Genomic DNA, 15,998 nt, shown 5'->3' with positions numbered 1-15,998 from the left:
CACCCCTTTTTTTTAGAAAGAGAGATTTTTGCTATAGGATACATGCACTCGTCAGAGATACAGAGAGAGACAGAAAGACAGAAACAAGAACTCACCCTCTAAGGGAGAAAGCCATACCACTTCTCCTCCATTCTCTCAGGATTTGGAGCATGCACACACATGCGCCTGATGTGAGTTTTAAACTGCTGTGTCCAGGACTTGAACCATGGTTGACTACATGGAAGTTCAGCAAAGTAACCATTATGCCATCTACTAGTCCTCAATCCCCCTATTTTTAGTCCCTCACATCACTTCTGCTTTTATGGCACTGATTTTATTTCTTGACATTCTGGTGTTCAGCAATACAAACATGTTTGTCTCAGTTTATGATACATCCTTTTGCAAGCATTTTGAATTTGGTTTTCTTAATTCAACTATGGCTTTTTTTTTTTTTTTTGAGAGGTTTTTGCTATAGGGTGCGTGTGCTCGCCAGAAAGAGAGAGAGAGAGAGAGAGAGAGAGAGCGCAAGTGAGAAATCACCCCCCAGGGGGGATGGCCACACTGCAATCCCTTCTCCATTCTCCTCTCAAGATCTTCGGCACACACGCACACTCGCCCAGCATGAGTTTAAGCCACCAGGTCCGAGACTCAAACCGTGGTTGGCTACATGGGAGTTCAGCGACATAGCCATTACGCTAACTGCTGGTCCCAACTATGGCTTTCTATTCTTCAAAAAATGTGTTCATATCTTTCATCTGTTATTACACTTTCTTATTCTTGTAGACCGGTAACTTTAAAAATATTAACTCACTCTCATTTTAGTGATTTGAGGGGGAATACAGGGATAAATATATTTTATCTGTCCGTGCATAACCAAAGTGCAAGACTGTCCATATACTTGGTCTTTATTGCTATGGGAAAAAAGTCAGGGACCAGGCAGTGGCACAGTATTGACTCAACTAAACCTGCCTGGAAAATTCGGTCCTGGGTTTGTATCCCTGGGTTGGTCCTGAGCATGTCAAATGCATGGATGCATGCTTATGATCCAGATTGGCTGAGACTAAGGATGGATGATAGTGTGAAGACCCTACTGGGGATGCCCATCTCTCTCTCTCTCTGCAATTGAAGAAATAAATGAATAAATTTTAAATATAAAAAAGTCAGAACTAGAAAATTCATATGTAAAATTTTGTTCTGGTAGGCTGATGTGCAAAAAGCAGAAGTCTGAGAATTACAGAACCTGTATCCAACTACTGTTAACATTTTACTGGTTGTTTAATGTTAAGTAAATTAAATGTTCTAAACACCTGTTTCCTTTATCTTTAAAGTGGTGATAATGTTTATCATGGTAATACTAGTAAACAATAGATTTTGTTTTGTTTTGTTTTGTTTAAGGTTTTTGCCACAGGGTGTGTGCACTCACCAGAGAGAGAGAGAGAGAGACAGCGAGGGAGAGAAGGAAAGTGAGGTAACTTCCCCCAGGGGGTATGGCCACACCACAATCCTTTCTCCTCCTTTCTCCTCTTGGGATTTTGGTCACACATGCACATGTAACCAGCATGAGTTTCAAGTTGCCAGGTCCAGGACTCAAATCATGGTCAGCCATGTGGGAGTCCAGTGCCTTAACCATCGTGCCCCAGAAAAAAATATTTTTTTTTTTTTTTTTTTTTAGAGATTTTTGCTATAGGGCACATGTGCTCACAAGAGAGACAGAGAGAAAGAGACAGAAAGTGAGAAATCACCCCCCAGGAGATGGCCGTGCTGCAATTCCTCCTCCTCCATTCTCTTCTCAGGATTTTGGACAAGCATGCACACTTGCCTGGTGTGAGTTTAAGCCACTGGATCTGGGACTTGAACCGTGATCGACTATGTGGGAGTTCAGCGACATAACCATTATGCCGTCTGCTGGTCCAGTAAGCAATAATTTTAAAAGTTGAGTCAGAGCCAGCAGGTGCATGCAAAAAAGGCACTGGATCCTACATGGTCAGCTTCACTGTTTGAGTCCTGGACCAGGCATGTGTGCCTATGTATGTGTGTGCCCAAGATACCAAGAGGAGAGTGAAGGAGAAGGTATTGTTGTGTGGCCATCCTCCAGGGGAGTAATGTCTAACTTTCCTGTTCTCTGTCTCTCTCTGGTGACCACTTGTGTCCTATAGCAAAAGTTAAAAAAAAAAAATGTGAGCCACTCAGTGGCTGTGGTTAAGGGGCCTGGATTCCACATGACCAATTGTGTGGTTCGAGTCCTGGACACGGCAGTTTGAAAAACACTCTGGTCACATGTGAGCCAAAATCCCAAGACAATAATGGAGGAGAAGGAATTGTGGTGTGGTCCCACCACCTACCCTCCGTAGGGGGCACATTCTCACTTTTCCTCTTTCTTTCTCCCTCTATTTTTTTTGGCAAGTTCATGTGCCCTATAGCAAAAAATAAATAAATTTTAAAAAATGAATTTAAGTTGTATGGTTAAAAAGAAAAGTTCATGTGGAACTACAGGGCTCATAACAAAAAATAGCAAGTATATACATATATATGTGTGTGTGTGTATATATATATATATATATATATATATATATATATATATATATATATATATATATATATATATATATATATATATATATATATATATATATATATATATATATATATATATATATATATATATATATATATATATATATATATATATATATATATATATATATATACACACATACATATACATATATATATAAAAATTTTAATTTCACCAGAGAGGGACGAAGTGAGGGGGAGAGAGAGAGAGATAGAGAGAGAGAGAAAGTGAAAAAGCAAGTTGCCAGGTCTGGAACTCAAACCATGTGGGACTCAGCCATGTGGGAGTCTAGTGCCCTTAACCACCACACCACCTGCTGGCCCCAGGAGTATATTTTAACATATTTTAAGAATTATTTTATTTAACTTTATTTATTTATTTCAATTTAACCAGAGAGGAACAGAGTGACAGAGTGAGAGAGAGGAAAAGTGAGAAAGCAAGCTGCCAGGTCCAGGACTTGAACTGCATTTGGCCATGTGGGACTTGAACTGCATTTGGCACCCTTAACCACCATGCTACCTGCTGGCCCCATATTTTAACATATTTATACATATAAACAAACCAAAAAAAAAGAAAAAAAAAAAACTAAAGGAAAAAGAAGGTAGTGACCTCCTAAAAGCCTGAGGTACCCTCTGAGACTCTTTTACTTGCTTTTTTTCATGTTTACCAATATTTTTCCAAATAAAATATTTATAACGCTATTTATTGATTTATAAACTTTAAACAGTACCTAATATAGAAGATGAGAATTTAATACCTTATACTTTCCCAGCATCCCAATATTGTTATTTCACAATATTTCTTATTAAATCAATGTTTCATGTTAATTTTATTGATTTCACAAGTGTGGTTTACTTCTGTATCAATTAGTCGTGTTATTATTACATTTCCTTTATTTTATTTTATTTTTTAAAGAATTTTTTTAAGTAATTTTATTCTACTTTATTTTATTTATTTATTTTAATTTGATCAGAGAGGGACAGAGTGAGAAAGAGAGAAACGGAAAGTGAGAAAGCAAGCCATCGGTTCTAGAACTCAAACCGCGGTCGGCCATGTGGGAGTCCAGCAACCTTAACCACATCACCTGATGGACCCTACATTTCCTTTCTTATACATCTAAGTAACCAATGACCAAGTAAGATAATTTATATAAATATACAAATATGCATCAAATATATATAACTTATTATGAAATCTATTACCAAGAGGCATAGCCAAATACATTTTGAAAGGTAGTTGAACACAGTAGGAAAAATATGGGCTTCAAGGTCGACAGACCTAGACTCAAATTCCTCTGTCATTCATTGTGTGATCTTGAGTAAGTGAATGAAATTCTCTGAGGTTTATTTTTTTCATTTACCCCATGGTTACAGTTTGAATGTTGGTCTGTTCCCCAAAATTTCATGTTTTGAAATTTGGTGTTGGAAGGTGGTAAGGCTAAGTGGCCAGTGATAAGTTCATAGTGCTTGCATTAGGGAGGTGACACTCTTGTGAATAGATTAATCATGTCTTTTGAGAAACAATGAGTTCTAGATCTTCTGAGAAAGGGTTAGTTCTTACAAGAGCTGGCTGCTATATAAGAGAGAGAATGGTTCACCTCTTGCTCTTTCTCTGCACATGCCCACCACCTACCATGCTTCTGTTAGCCACACCTGAGGCTAACCAGGTGCCAGGTCTTTTCCTTTAGACTTTTTATTAATAGCTGCCAAAACTGTTAGTCATAAACCTGTTTCTTTACAAATCACCCAGTCTCAGGTGATTTTTGTTAGCAACACAAAAATAGACTAATACACTTGTTTATAAAATGGGTATACTGTTATTAACTTGACAAGGCTATTTTATTAAATGGGATAATGCATGTAACATCTGCTATAGGTCCAGACACTCAGTAGGTACTCAAGAGATTCTCCTTCATAGTCCTCTAGTTTGGGGACAGCATTTTTACACTGACATGAAAATCCCAAGCTTATATTTCCTCAGTTAATGATAAGCCACATTGATAATTAGCATCTTAGATTATTAATAGTCCTCATAAATCCTGTTTATTTGCTTTTTCTAAGGACTAAATTATAAGGTGAACAGTCCAAACTGAAAGGGTTTAGCACGCAAATCCTTTTAAGTGGTAATAGGGTGGTTGCTGAGGCATCTTTAGAAACCTTTCATTATAAATAAGACGCGAAACTTCTAATGAATACTGAGATCAGGGACATAAAAATATTGGAAAAACTACTACTCAAAAAAATTATCTTAAAAGTTGTTTTGCTTTTTGGTTTTCGTTTGATCCTAGGGCCAGCAGGCTTTATTATCCTGTTTAAAGATGAAGAAACAGAAGCACCAAGTAAATAAGTGACTTGCTCAAGATTCATCAGTCATCGGGGAACAATCAAGAATTACAACGTTGGTATTTTAACTCTAAACAGTGCTTTTATTTACTTATTTAGTTTAAGGTTTTTGTCATATGGTATGTGTGCTCATCAGAGAGACAGAGACAGTGAGAGAGAAAGTGAGAAATCATCCCCAGTAGGGTAGCCATGTCAGAGTCCCTTCTCCTCAATTCTCCTCTTGAGATTTTGGGCACACATACACACGTACCTGGCTTGATTTTCAAGCTGTCAGGTCCAGAACTTGAACTATGGTCAGTCATATGGGAGTTCAGTGACTTAACCACTACAAAGCCTGCTAGCCCCATATTTATTTTTTCTATTTTTAAGAATTATTTTATTTAACTTTATTTATTTGTTTGTTTATTTAAATTTGACCAGAGACAGACAGAGAGAGAAAAAGAGAGAGAGAGAAATAGAGAAAAAAAGCCACAAGGTCTAAGACTCAAACCACAGTTGCTCATATGGAATTCCAGCACCCTTAACCACCACGCCACCTGCATGGCCACTCTCCATTTTTTTAAAGAATTATTTTACTTTATTTATTATTATTCTTCAATTTGACCAGAGAGAGACAGGGGGGAGGGAGAAAAGTGAGAAAGCAAACTGCCAGGTCCAGGACTTGAACTGTGGTTAGCCATATGGGAGTCCAGTACCTCAACCACCATGTCACCCTCTGGCTCCCTTTTCCCTCCCTTAATTGTGGTACAGTATACATACCATAAAATTTATCACCTCAGCCACTTTTTAAGAAATTTTATTTATCCTATGAGCAAGATAGAGGAAAAGAGAGTGCATGTATGCATACCCCATGCAGTGATCCACTCCCTGCCTTGCCAGGCTCTGAAACATGGGTATTTGTGTGCCTGGCATACACAGGCAGTTCTCTGGATATGTACCTGGAACCTTTCCATGTGGGTCAGCTTCACAGAGCACTGGATTTTACCACTGTACCACCATCTAGCCCGTACCATCTCAATCAATTTTTTTTTGAGAGGTTTTTGCTATAGGGCACATGCGCTCACCAGAAAGAGAGAGAGAGAGACAGAGAGACAGAAAGCGAGAAATCACCCCCCGGGGAATGGCCATGTTGCAATCCCTTCTCCTCCATTCTCCTCTTGGGATCTGAGGCATGTGTGCACATGCGCCCAGTGTGAGTTTAAGCCACTGACTCTGGGACTCAAACCACAGTCAACTACATGGGAGTCCAGCGACATAGCCATTATGCCAACTGCTGGTCCCTAAATACATTCAGATTGTTATTCGATCAATTTCCAGAACTATTTTTTTGTAAAACTGGAACTCTATATCCATTAAATAACAACTTCCCTTTCCTTTTTCTCCCTAGCCCATAGCCACCACCCTTTTATTTTCCATTTCTGTGATTGTGACAACTCAGGGTACCTGATATAAATAAAAATAAATATAGTTTTTGTCTTTTTGTGATTAGATTATTTCATTTAGCATAATGTCCTCAAGGTCTATCCATATTATAGCATGCATCAGAAGCATGTGTCAGAGGGTCATGATGCAATTCTTTTTCCTACATTTCTGCTCCCAATCAGAATTTTGGACATAATTGCATATGTACTCAGTATGTTTTTCAAGTCACTGGGGCCAGAACTTGAGCCATGGTCAGTTATGTGGGATCTAGCTCCCAATACATAGCCCTTAACCATTGCACTATGGGACCGGCTCTGGAGTTTCATTTTTATCAGAATAATCATTGTAATGCCTTTTAGGTGGTATCTCAGTGGGGTTTTCCTTTTTTTTTTTTAAGTTTGTTTTATTCATGATACAATAGAGAGCACATGAAAGAGAAATGTAGGGGGAGAGGGAGAGAAGCATCCTAGATAGAGTTGCTTTACATCACAATTCTTCTGCCCTAGCCCATCCACTCATCAGGATTTTGGGTATGAGCACAGGCCTGGCATGTTTTCAAGCTGACCCAGAAATGTGAACTTGTAGTCAGCCATATGGCCTCTGGCACTGCAGTTTAGTTTCCTACTGATTACCATCTGGCTGGGCTTCATGACGTTTTTTTCTTTTTATTTTAAATAATTATTTTTAAATAATTTTAATTTAATTTTATTTATTCATACATTTATTTTAATTTGACCACAGAGATAGAGAGAGAGAGAGAGAAAAAAGAGAAAGCAAGTCACTAGATCCAGGACTCAAACAGTGGTCGACCATGTGGGAGGGTCCAGCGCCTTAACCACCATGCCATCTGCTGGCTCCCCCATGACATTTTTTATAACTATTTATTATTTATTTATTCATTCATTGTTTTTTTTATTCGACCAGAGAGAGACAGAGGGTGAGAGTGAGAGAGAGAGGAAGTGAGAAAGCAAGCCACCAGGTCCAGGACTCGAACCCTGATCGGCCATGTGGGAGTGTCCAGCACCTTAACCACCACACTACCCGCTGGTTCCGATGACATTTTCTTAAGAGTATCAAAGTCGGGCAGCAGGTGGTATGGTGGTTAGGGTAGCTGGACTCCCACATGGCTGACTGCAGTTCAAGTGCCAGACCTGGCAGCTTTCTTTTTCACTTTAATTCTCTCTCTTTCTGTCTCTCTCTGGTCAACCTCAAAAAAAAAAGACAATGACTAAAATTAAATAAAATAATTAAAAAAAAAAAAGAGTATCAAAGTATGGGCCAGCAGGTGGCGTAGAGGTTAAGGCGCTGGACTCCCACATGACTGATGGCAGTTTGAGTCTCAGACCTGGCAGACTGAAATTCACACCAGACGGGTGTGTGAGCATGCCCAAAATTCATATAGCCATCCTTCTGGGAGGTGATTTCTCACTTTGTCTGTCTCCATGTCTCCATTTCTGTCTATCTCTCTGGTCAGCGCACATGCCCCTATAGCAAAAAAAAAAAAAAAAAAAATCTCCAGAAAAAATAAAAATATATTAAAGTCTTCTGTACAAATGACAACATGCTAAATAATCCTGGGTAATATCATCAAAACTTTACAATATTAATATACTGAGGGTTGGGTGGTAGGTGGTACAGTGATAAAATGTGACACTCTGCAAGGCTGACCTACATGTAAAGTTTGCATCCAGAGACTTCCTTGAGTGTACTGGCACCTGTATATGTATGATCCAGGGCCAGCAGAAGCTTGGGGTGGATCATGCATTAAGAAAGACCCTGTTGGGACCAACAGTTAGCATAATGGCTATGTCGCTGGACTTCCACGTAGTAGACCACGGTTCAAGTCCCGGACCCGGTGGCTTAAAACTCACGCCAGGCGCATGTGCGTGCATGCCCAAGATCCTGAGAGGAGAATAAAGGAGAAGGGATTGTGGGGTGGCCATCCCCCCTACGGGGTGATTTCTCACTTTCTGTCTCTATGTCTCTGTCTGGTGAGCGTACGCGCCCTATAGCAAAAACCTCTCCAAATAAAAAAAAGAAAGACCTTGTTGTCTTGAGCTGCTCGCCCTGTCTTGCTAATGGAAAAAATAAGCTCAAGATCTCAAATATGATATGATAAGGGCTGTAGCAGAGTAATAAAGGAAACACAAAGAAAGAGAAAAGGAATAGCTTTTTCCCTCCTAGGGAAATTAAAAAAAAAAATCCCATTAGATGTAAGATGCTGTCAGAAGAACAATTTCAATGTAAGTTTCCTGCTGTCAAGAATTTTATAATCTAACTAGAAAAAAAGGACATACATATTTAAAAATAAATAACAATTCAAAGTAGCATGGTCAAATTGCTCAATCAATGATACTAGTATTATCTGATGACAGAGAAGTGTAAAATTATAGTAAATGGGGTTAATTAAGAAAGTCTGTAGGGCCAGCAGGTGGCGTGGTGGTTGGGGTTGTGGAATTCCCACATGGATGACTGTGGTTCAGATCCTAGACCTGGCGGCTTGCTTTCTCACTCTCCCTTCTGTCTTTCTCTGGCAAAACTCATGTGAAATAATAATAAATAAATGATTCTCTAAAAAATTACTTTAAAAAAAATAAAGTCTGGGGACCAGCAGTTAGCGTAATGGCTATGTTGCTGGACTCCCATGTAGTCGACCGCAGTTCGCATCCCGGACCTGGTGGCTTAAAACTCACGCCGTGTGTGTGTGCGTGCGTGCCCAAGATCCCAAGAAGAGAATGGAGGAGAAGGGACTGCGGTGTGGCCATCCTTCCTGGGGGTGATTTCTCGCTTTCTGTCTCTCTGTCTGGTGAGCACACGCACCCTATAGCAAAAACCACTCCAAAAAATAAAAACATAAAGTCTGTAATGAGGAGTGCCACTTAAAAAGATTAAGAGAAAGAACAAAATATCTAAGGCAAGAGAGGATACAGTTTAACTTAATTTTTACGCACCAGTTATTTTATTTAACTTTATTTATCCATTTATTTATTTATTTTAAATTTGACCAGAGAGGGGCTGTGAGAGAGAGAGAAAGTGAGAAAGCAAGCCACCAGGTCTGGGACTCAAACCATGGTTGGCCATGTGGGAGTCCAGCACCTTAACCACCATATCACCTGCTGTCCCCAGATGCAGTTTAATTTTAAACTTCATTTATTAATTCATGTACTCTTTTTTTTTTCGGAGAGATTTTTGCTATAGGGCATGTGTGCTCACCAGAAAGAGAGACAGAAAGCAAGAAATCACCCCCCAGGGGGATGGCCATGCCACAATCCCTTCTCCTCCATTCTCCTCTCGGGAATCTTGGGCACACAAGCACATGTGCCAGGCGTGAGTTTAAGCCACTGGATCTGGGACTTGAACCACAGTCGACTACCTGGGAGTCCAGCGACATAGTTGTTATGCCAACTGCTGGTACCAATTCATGTATTCTTTCAACAGACATTTACTGAGCTCCTGATAAGTGCTAGGCACTGTGCTGGGTGTTGAGATTACAAAGACTAAGAGAGAAAGATGGGTAATGAATAGTAACAATCCAAGGTGCTGAGTGTGTACAAGGTACACTGAATCATTCCTTTCTGAGGGCCTGCTGATCTGTCAAGAAGACTATTATCACCTCCTTTTACAGTGAATCATAAGGGAGGTATATAAAACACATCTCTTTCCTATGTTCATACCCAATTATTCCAAACAAAATACAGCTGGGAAGTTTTCTGTTCTCCCCTGGGGAGAAGGCTACATTTGAGAAGCCAAGATTGTTAAAGTTAGTTATTAGAGTTCACACTTATCACCCCATATGGGTTCTTGCATTCACACAGATGTGCTGGGCACTGGGAAAGCAAAGAAAGATGAGAAAGGCACAGATCTTACCCTCCTGGATCTCAAAGATAGCTATAATATGATAACACAGAGAGAAAAGAATAGCTCTTTACCTCCTAGGGAATTCAAAGACTTCTTTCAAAAAGGTCATCAGGAGTTCATCAGATGAGAAGAGAAAGGAAAGGGAATAGCATGGAAAAAATGAAAAAGCAAACATGTTCATGAAATATTAAGTGATTTAGTGTGTTTAAAACTTAGCATATATGATGGGGAGTGGCAAGAAGGGTAGATAGTATAGTAATATGGTAAGGGGGACTAGAAAGATAACACTGTGGAAAATTATTATTCTTTAGGTAACTAATAATTTTTTAAAAATTTTATTTATTATCATTATTTTTTGGACCAGAGAGAGACAGAGAAGGAAGGTGAGAAATCAAGCCGCTAGGTCTGGGGACTTGAAATGAGGTCTGCAATGTGGGAGTCCAGTGCCTTAACCACACCACCTGCTGGGCCCCAAAGAATTCATTATTAATTGATTTGTTTTAGGACATATAAGCTCACTGGAGAGAGACAGAAAAAGAGGGAAAGTAAGAAAGTACCTCCCAGGGGAGATAACTACACTGAAATCCCTTCTCCTCCCTTCTCCTCTTGGGATTTTGGGCAAGGATGCACAGATACCTGGCGAGATTTTCAAACTGCCAGTTCTGAGGCTCAAACGGTATAGTCAACCATGTAGGATCCACATCACTGACTGGCTACAAATTAACTGATTTTTAGACAGAGGAAAAGCAAAATTAGATCCCCTCTCCCCCTGGGAAACTCTATTTTTTATTTTTTTAATTGTCAGAGGGTGTGTGTGTTGCCAAAGAGAGACAGAGACAGGGAGAGGGAGAAAATATTTTTCAGTGAGTTGTAATCACACTGCAGTCCCTTCTCCATCCTATTGGGACTTGGGACACGTGCACAACAACCCAGCATGTTTTCAAGTCACCAGGGCTGGGAATCAAACTGTGAATGACCATGTGGGATCCAGTTCCCTGAACTACTAGGCTGTAGAGTTGGATCTTCCAGGAAACTCTAGGGGCAAGATGGAGGATGAACTGGCATTAACAGAGAACTAAGAAAGAGATGTCAAAGTTTAGCTCACTAAATAAATAGGGCTTCAAAGACTCTTGTGATAGAGTACCAAAATTCAGGATCTCATTTTTGGTCTTTAAAACCAGAAATCTGATTTTCAATGCCTATTGTGGAAAAGATAATTAAAGACTGACTTGCAATAACCAAATTCATAAGAGACTGTGGCATAAACTATAATTCTAATTTACTAATATATTAGGTCATCGGAAAAGTCATGACCTATTTTTCTATGTTTTTCTATAAAAAAATGCATCATGACTTTTCTGATATCACAATACATTCATTCATTAATTCACTAAATATAGTCATGTATGATTTAATGATAGGGATATGTTCTGAGACATGCATCATTAGGCAATTTTACTGTTGTGGGAACATCATGGTGTATACTTACATAAATCTAAATTGTATAACCTATACACTTAGGCTATATGGTATAATCTATTCCTCTACTGCTGTATATGCAATCAGATGTTGACCAAAACATCATTACTTTGTGGTAGATATTATTCTAAAGAGATAAGGACATAGATGTGGTTAACAAAGACCTCACTTCACAGAATTACATTCTAATGTGAAATACATATTTCCAGAGATTGAAATATTTACTTAACTTTGCTGGGCAGAGTATTTTATTCCTAATGTAATGGTAACAATGAGTCTAAGTTGGTAATCTAAACATAGTTTGGGCCAGCCAGTGGCATGGTAGTTAGAAAAGCTGGATCCCACATGTCTGATTGTACAGTTCAAGTCCTGGATCTGGCAGCTTGAGAAACATGCCATATGTGTATGTATGTGCATGCCCAAAACCTGAATAGGAGAAATGGAGAAGGGATTGTGGTGTTGCTCTCTCCCATGGGGGATGCTTTCTTATTTTCCTTCTCTTTCTCTGTTTTTCTCTGGCAAGCACATGTGCCCTCTGGCACATTTTTAAAAATACATTGTTTGGGGAACCAGCAGTTAGCGTAATGGCTATGTCGCTGGACTCCCATGTAGTCGACCGCGGTTCACGTCCCGGACCCGGTGGCTTAAAACTCACGCCGGGCGCGTGTGCGTGCGTGCCCAAGATCCCGAGAGGAGAATGGAGGAGAAGGGATTGCAGCGTGACCATCCCCCCTGGGGGGTGATTTCTCGCTTTCTGTCTCTATGTCTCTCTCTGTCTGTCTGGCGAGCGCACGCGCCCTACAGTGAAAATCTCTCCCGAAAAAAAAAAAATACATTGTTTGGTGAATGATAAAAAAGAGAGGCAGTTGATATAAGGAATGTATTATTAAAGCCTAAGAAATGCTCTATGCTCTAGCTTAAATGTACCTCTCTAATGACTAGCTAAACAGTGTTCTTTGGTATTTTAATTTTATTTATTTTAACTGCCAGAGTGCCAGTGTGCTCACCAGAGATGGGGGTAGAAGGGGTGGGACACCCCCTAAAGGGGCAAGGTCACATTGCAATCCCATTTTTTCCCACCTCTCCATTTTGTCGGGATTTGGGGCATACACACTTGTCTAGCATTAATGGTGCTCTTTGGATTTATGATTTTGTTATCTTGAACATTGCTAAATAGAAAAACATGACCAAATCTTGGCTAATTCCTCTTTTTCTGGGTTCCAGGTGAACCATGTGAATTTTAACATACACTTTCAGACATATTAAATAATATACTTTAATTATATTAACTGCAGTCATTTCTATCACACATGATTAAATAAAGACTCCAACTTCAACTATTTCACTGTAAGCAATCATGTTATAATTCTGGACACCACCGGATAGTCACTCATGAATTCAATAAAGATTTACCAAATATTTATTAAGTGCCTATGATGAATACTCTGCAAGGTACTAGGAATATTAAAGTGAACAAGACAAATTTTGTGCCTGTACATTATTTTTTTAAAAATAATTATTTATTTATTATCATTATTTTTCAATTTTGACCAGAGACAAAGAGAAAGAGCAAGGTCCAGGACTCGAACTACAGTCGGTCATAAAGGAGTTCAGCACCCTTACCCACTATGCCACCTGCAGGCCCCTGTACGTTCTAATAATGAAGTGAGATTAAGAAAAATCAGAAGCAACAGACCAATTTTTTTAATAATTATTTAATCTTATTTGTCATTAATTATTATTACTACTATTATTATTTTAAATTTGCTATAGGCACATGTGTTCATGAGAGAGACAGAGAGAAAGTGAGAAAGCAAGCCACCCACCAGGTCTGGGACTCAAATTGCAGTTGGCCATGTATGAGTCCAGGGTTTCAACCATCATGTCACCTGCTGGCCACAAACAGACCAATATATTAAATGAGCTGTGATAAGTGTCATGAGGGGGCAAGAAGAAAATGCTATAATATCTAGGAAAGAGATGACAATCACCTAGACTAGGGCAGTGGCAGTAGAGATAGAGAAAAGTGGTTGTATTTGATAATTCACTTTGGAGATTGAATCAACAAGACTAGGTAATGAACTGGATAAAGGTGAGGGAAAGGGAAGAATAAAAGGTAATTCTTGGGTTTCTAACTTGAGCAACTGAGTAGAGAGCAGTATCCTCAACAGAAAAGAACACTTGCTATTGGAAATAGACAGAATTGTGCTTTAGATACAACAACGTTGAAATCTCTGTAAGACAAACAAACATGAAGAAATAGGCACTTGGATATGTGAGGCTGGAATTCAGACATTTGGATTAGAAATAATGGTATGGGAACCACTGACATAATGACACTACTAGAGAGAGTTTTTCTTAAACAATGTTTTCAGAATTGGTGATTCCTAAAAATTCTCCTGCATTTAAAGAAAATCTCTCAAATCATTTCTACACATGACTAAACTTAATTAAGAGTTCATTACTACTAGTTTAGTTCTCAAAGGATAAACCTACACAAGAATTCTTTTGGGAGGGAGCCCTACTGTACCTTCTGTCTACTACACAGAGATAAATTTAAATGAAAAGTTACTACATGCTTTTCATATCGGTGACTTTTTCCATTTTGTTACAAAAGCTAACTATTAAAGGCTCTATGTAATGAGGTACTTATAGATGAAAAGAGTTGACTATGTATAGTTTTCTACATGAACTACAATAACTCAATTATGTTTTCTGTAAGTTAAATATCATCCATGGGGATGTGTGACCCTGTTTATCATGTACAAAGAGTACAATACTATATTAAGAATCATGAAATGGGATCAGCAGTTGGCATAATGGCTATGTTGCATGACTCCACGTAGTCAACCGTGGTTCGAGTCCCAGACCTGGTGGCTTAAACTCACAAGGGGCATGCGTGTGTGCATGTCCAAGATCCCGAGAGGAGAATGAGGAGAAGGGATTGCGGCATGGCCATCCTGGGGTAATTTCTCACTTTCTGTCTCTCTGTCTCTCTGGTGAGCACATGAGCCCTTATAGCAAAAACCTCTCCAAAAAAATCATGAGATCTGGTTTCTACTTCAAGTATTGTTCCATTTTACCTTGTTTAAAACAGCTTCTATAGACTTGCTATTTTATAGGTCAAATGAAATTATGGAATATTTTAAAACATATCATTTAGCATGAAATTGAAGAATTACCATAACTAGCTTACTACTAGGCAGCTGGAGATGTGGGGTGATGCTGAGCATAAAGAATGGTCCAGGGATCAGCAGTTAGTGTAATAGCTATGTCGCTGGACTCCACGTAGTCGACCGCAGTTCGCATCCCGGACTCGGTGGCTTAAAACTCACGCCGGGCACATGTGCGTGCGTGTCCAAGATCCCGAGAGGAGAATGGAGGAGAAGGGATTGCGGCATGGCCATGCCCACTGGGGGCGATTTCTTGCTTTCTGTCTCTCTGTCTCTCTCTGTCTGTCTGGTGAGTGCACGCGCCCTATAGCGAAAAACCTCTCCAAAAAAAAAAAAAAAAGAATGGTCCAGAGCGATGATGCCACTGAAGGTTCTAGTAATCTGTTTTTCACTATTTTTTGTGGACTCCATAATCTGGCTTCTGTATCTATAAAACAGGAATATCAAAGTGGTTTGCTTCATCATATTAGAAAAAAAATAATGTCTATATGCTTTCTAGAGATTCCTAGATGAAAGAAGTTATGAAAACAGACGATTATTTGTGTTGATGCTCCATAAAAGCTAGCTCTTGGAAACCTTGAAAAGCTTAGCAAATCACTACTTCCTGACTTTTGGCAATTTCCCAGGGAATCTTGACATTTCCTGGAAAACAAATTATTACCTTGGAGGAAGCCTGAAATCTCTGAAGGAACATTTCTTTCAAGTAGCCAGTTCAGTGAGGTTATACTTGGTACCATGCTGTAAAGGAAAAGAAATCTTCTTACAAAAGTGATCAAGATGATTTGTGAAGTATACTAGGACTTCCCAAATGGAGTGGAGGTACAATAAGGCCTTACTAAGACTTTCTTACTTTATCTGTTTTTTTTTTTTTTTTTTTTGGTAATTGTTTTGTTTTTTCTAAGAATCATGAAATGGGATCAGCAGTTGGCATAATGGCTATGTTGCATGACTCCACGTAGTCAACCGTGGTTCGAGTCCCAGACCTGGTGGCTTAAACTCACAAGGGGCATGCGTGTGTGCATGTCCAAGATCCCGAGAGGAGAATGAGGAGAAGGGATTGCGGCATGGCCATCCTGGGGTAATTTCTCACTTTCTGTCTCTCTGTCTCTCTGGTGAGCACATGAGCCCTTATAGCAAAAACCTCTCCAAAAAAATCATGAGATCTGGTTT

The 15,998-nt window shown here is 39.3% G+C and overlaps 1 protein-coding gene across 2 annotated transcripts in view; it reads right to left on the bottom strand.

Annotated features, from left to right (window-relative positions):
• The window catches only part of ASIP (agouti signaling protein), a 206,873-nt gene extending 191,305 nt beyond the window's left edge, over window positions 1-15,568 (bottom strand). The window contains exon 1 of one of the 2 annotated variants that reach the window (XM_006144019.3): window positions 15,490-15,568. In XM_006144019.3, the coding sequence (XP_006144081.1) occupies window positions 15,490-15,522 (33 nt within the window). In that variant the 5' untranslated portion in view covers window positions 15,523-15,568. The remainder of the gene's footprint in view (window positions 1-15,489) is intronic. The other variant, XM_006144020.2, reaches the window with a different exon arrangement.
• Between the last annotated feature and the right edge of the window lie 430 nt (window positions 15,569-15,998).

Source organism: Tupaia chinensis, unplaced genomic scaffold, assembly GCF_000334495.1.
Source record: "Tupaia chinensis unplaced genomic scaffold, TupChi_1.0 Scaffold000115_1, whole genome shotgun sequence".
In the NCBI taxonomy this organism is placed as follows: Eukaryota; Metazoa; Chordata; class Mammalia; order Scandentia; family Tupaiidae; genus Tupaia; species Tupaia belangeri.
The sequence above is the reverse complement of the archived record's forward strand: the minus strand, read 5'-3'. Positions and strand labels throughout refer to the sequence as shown.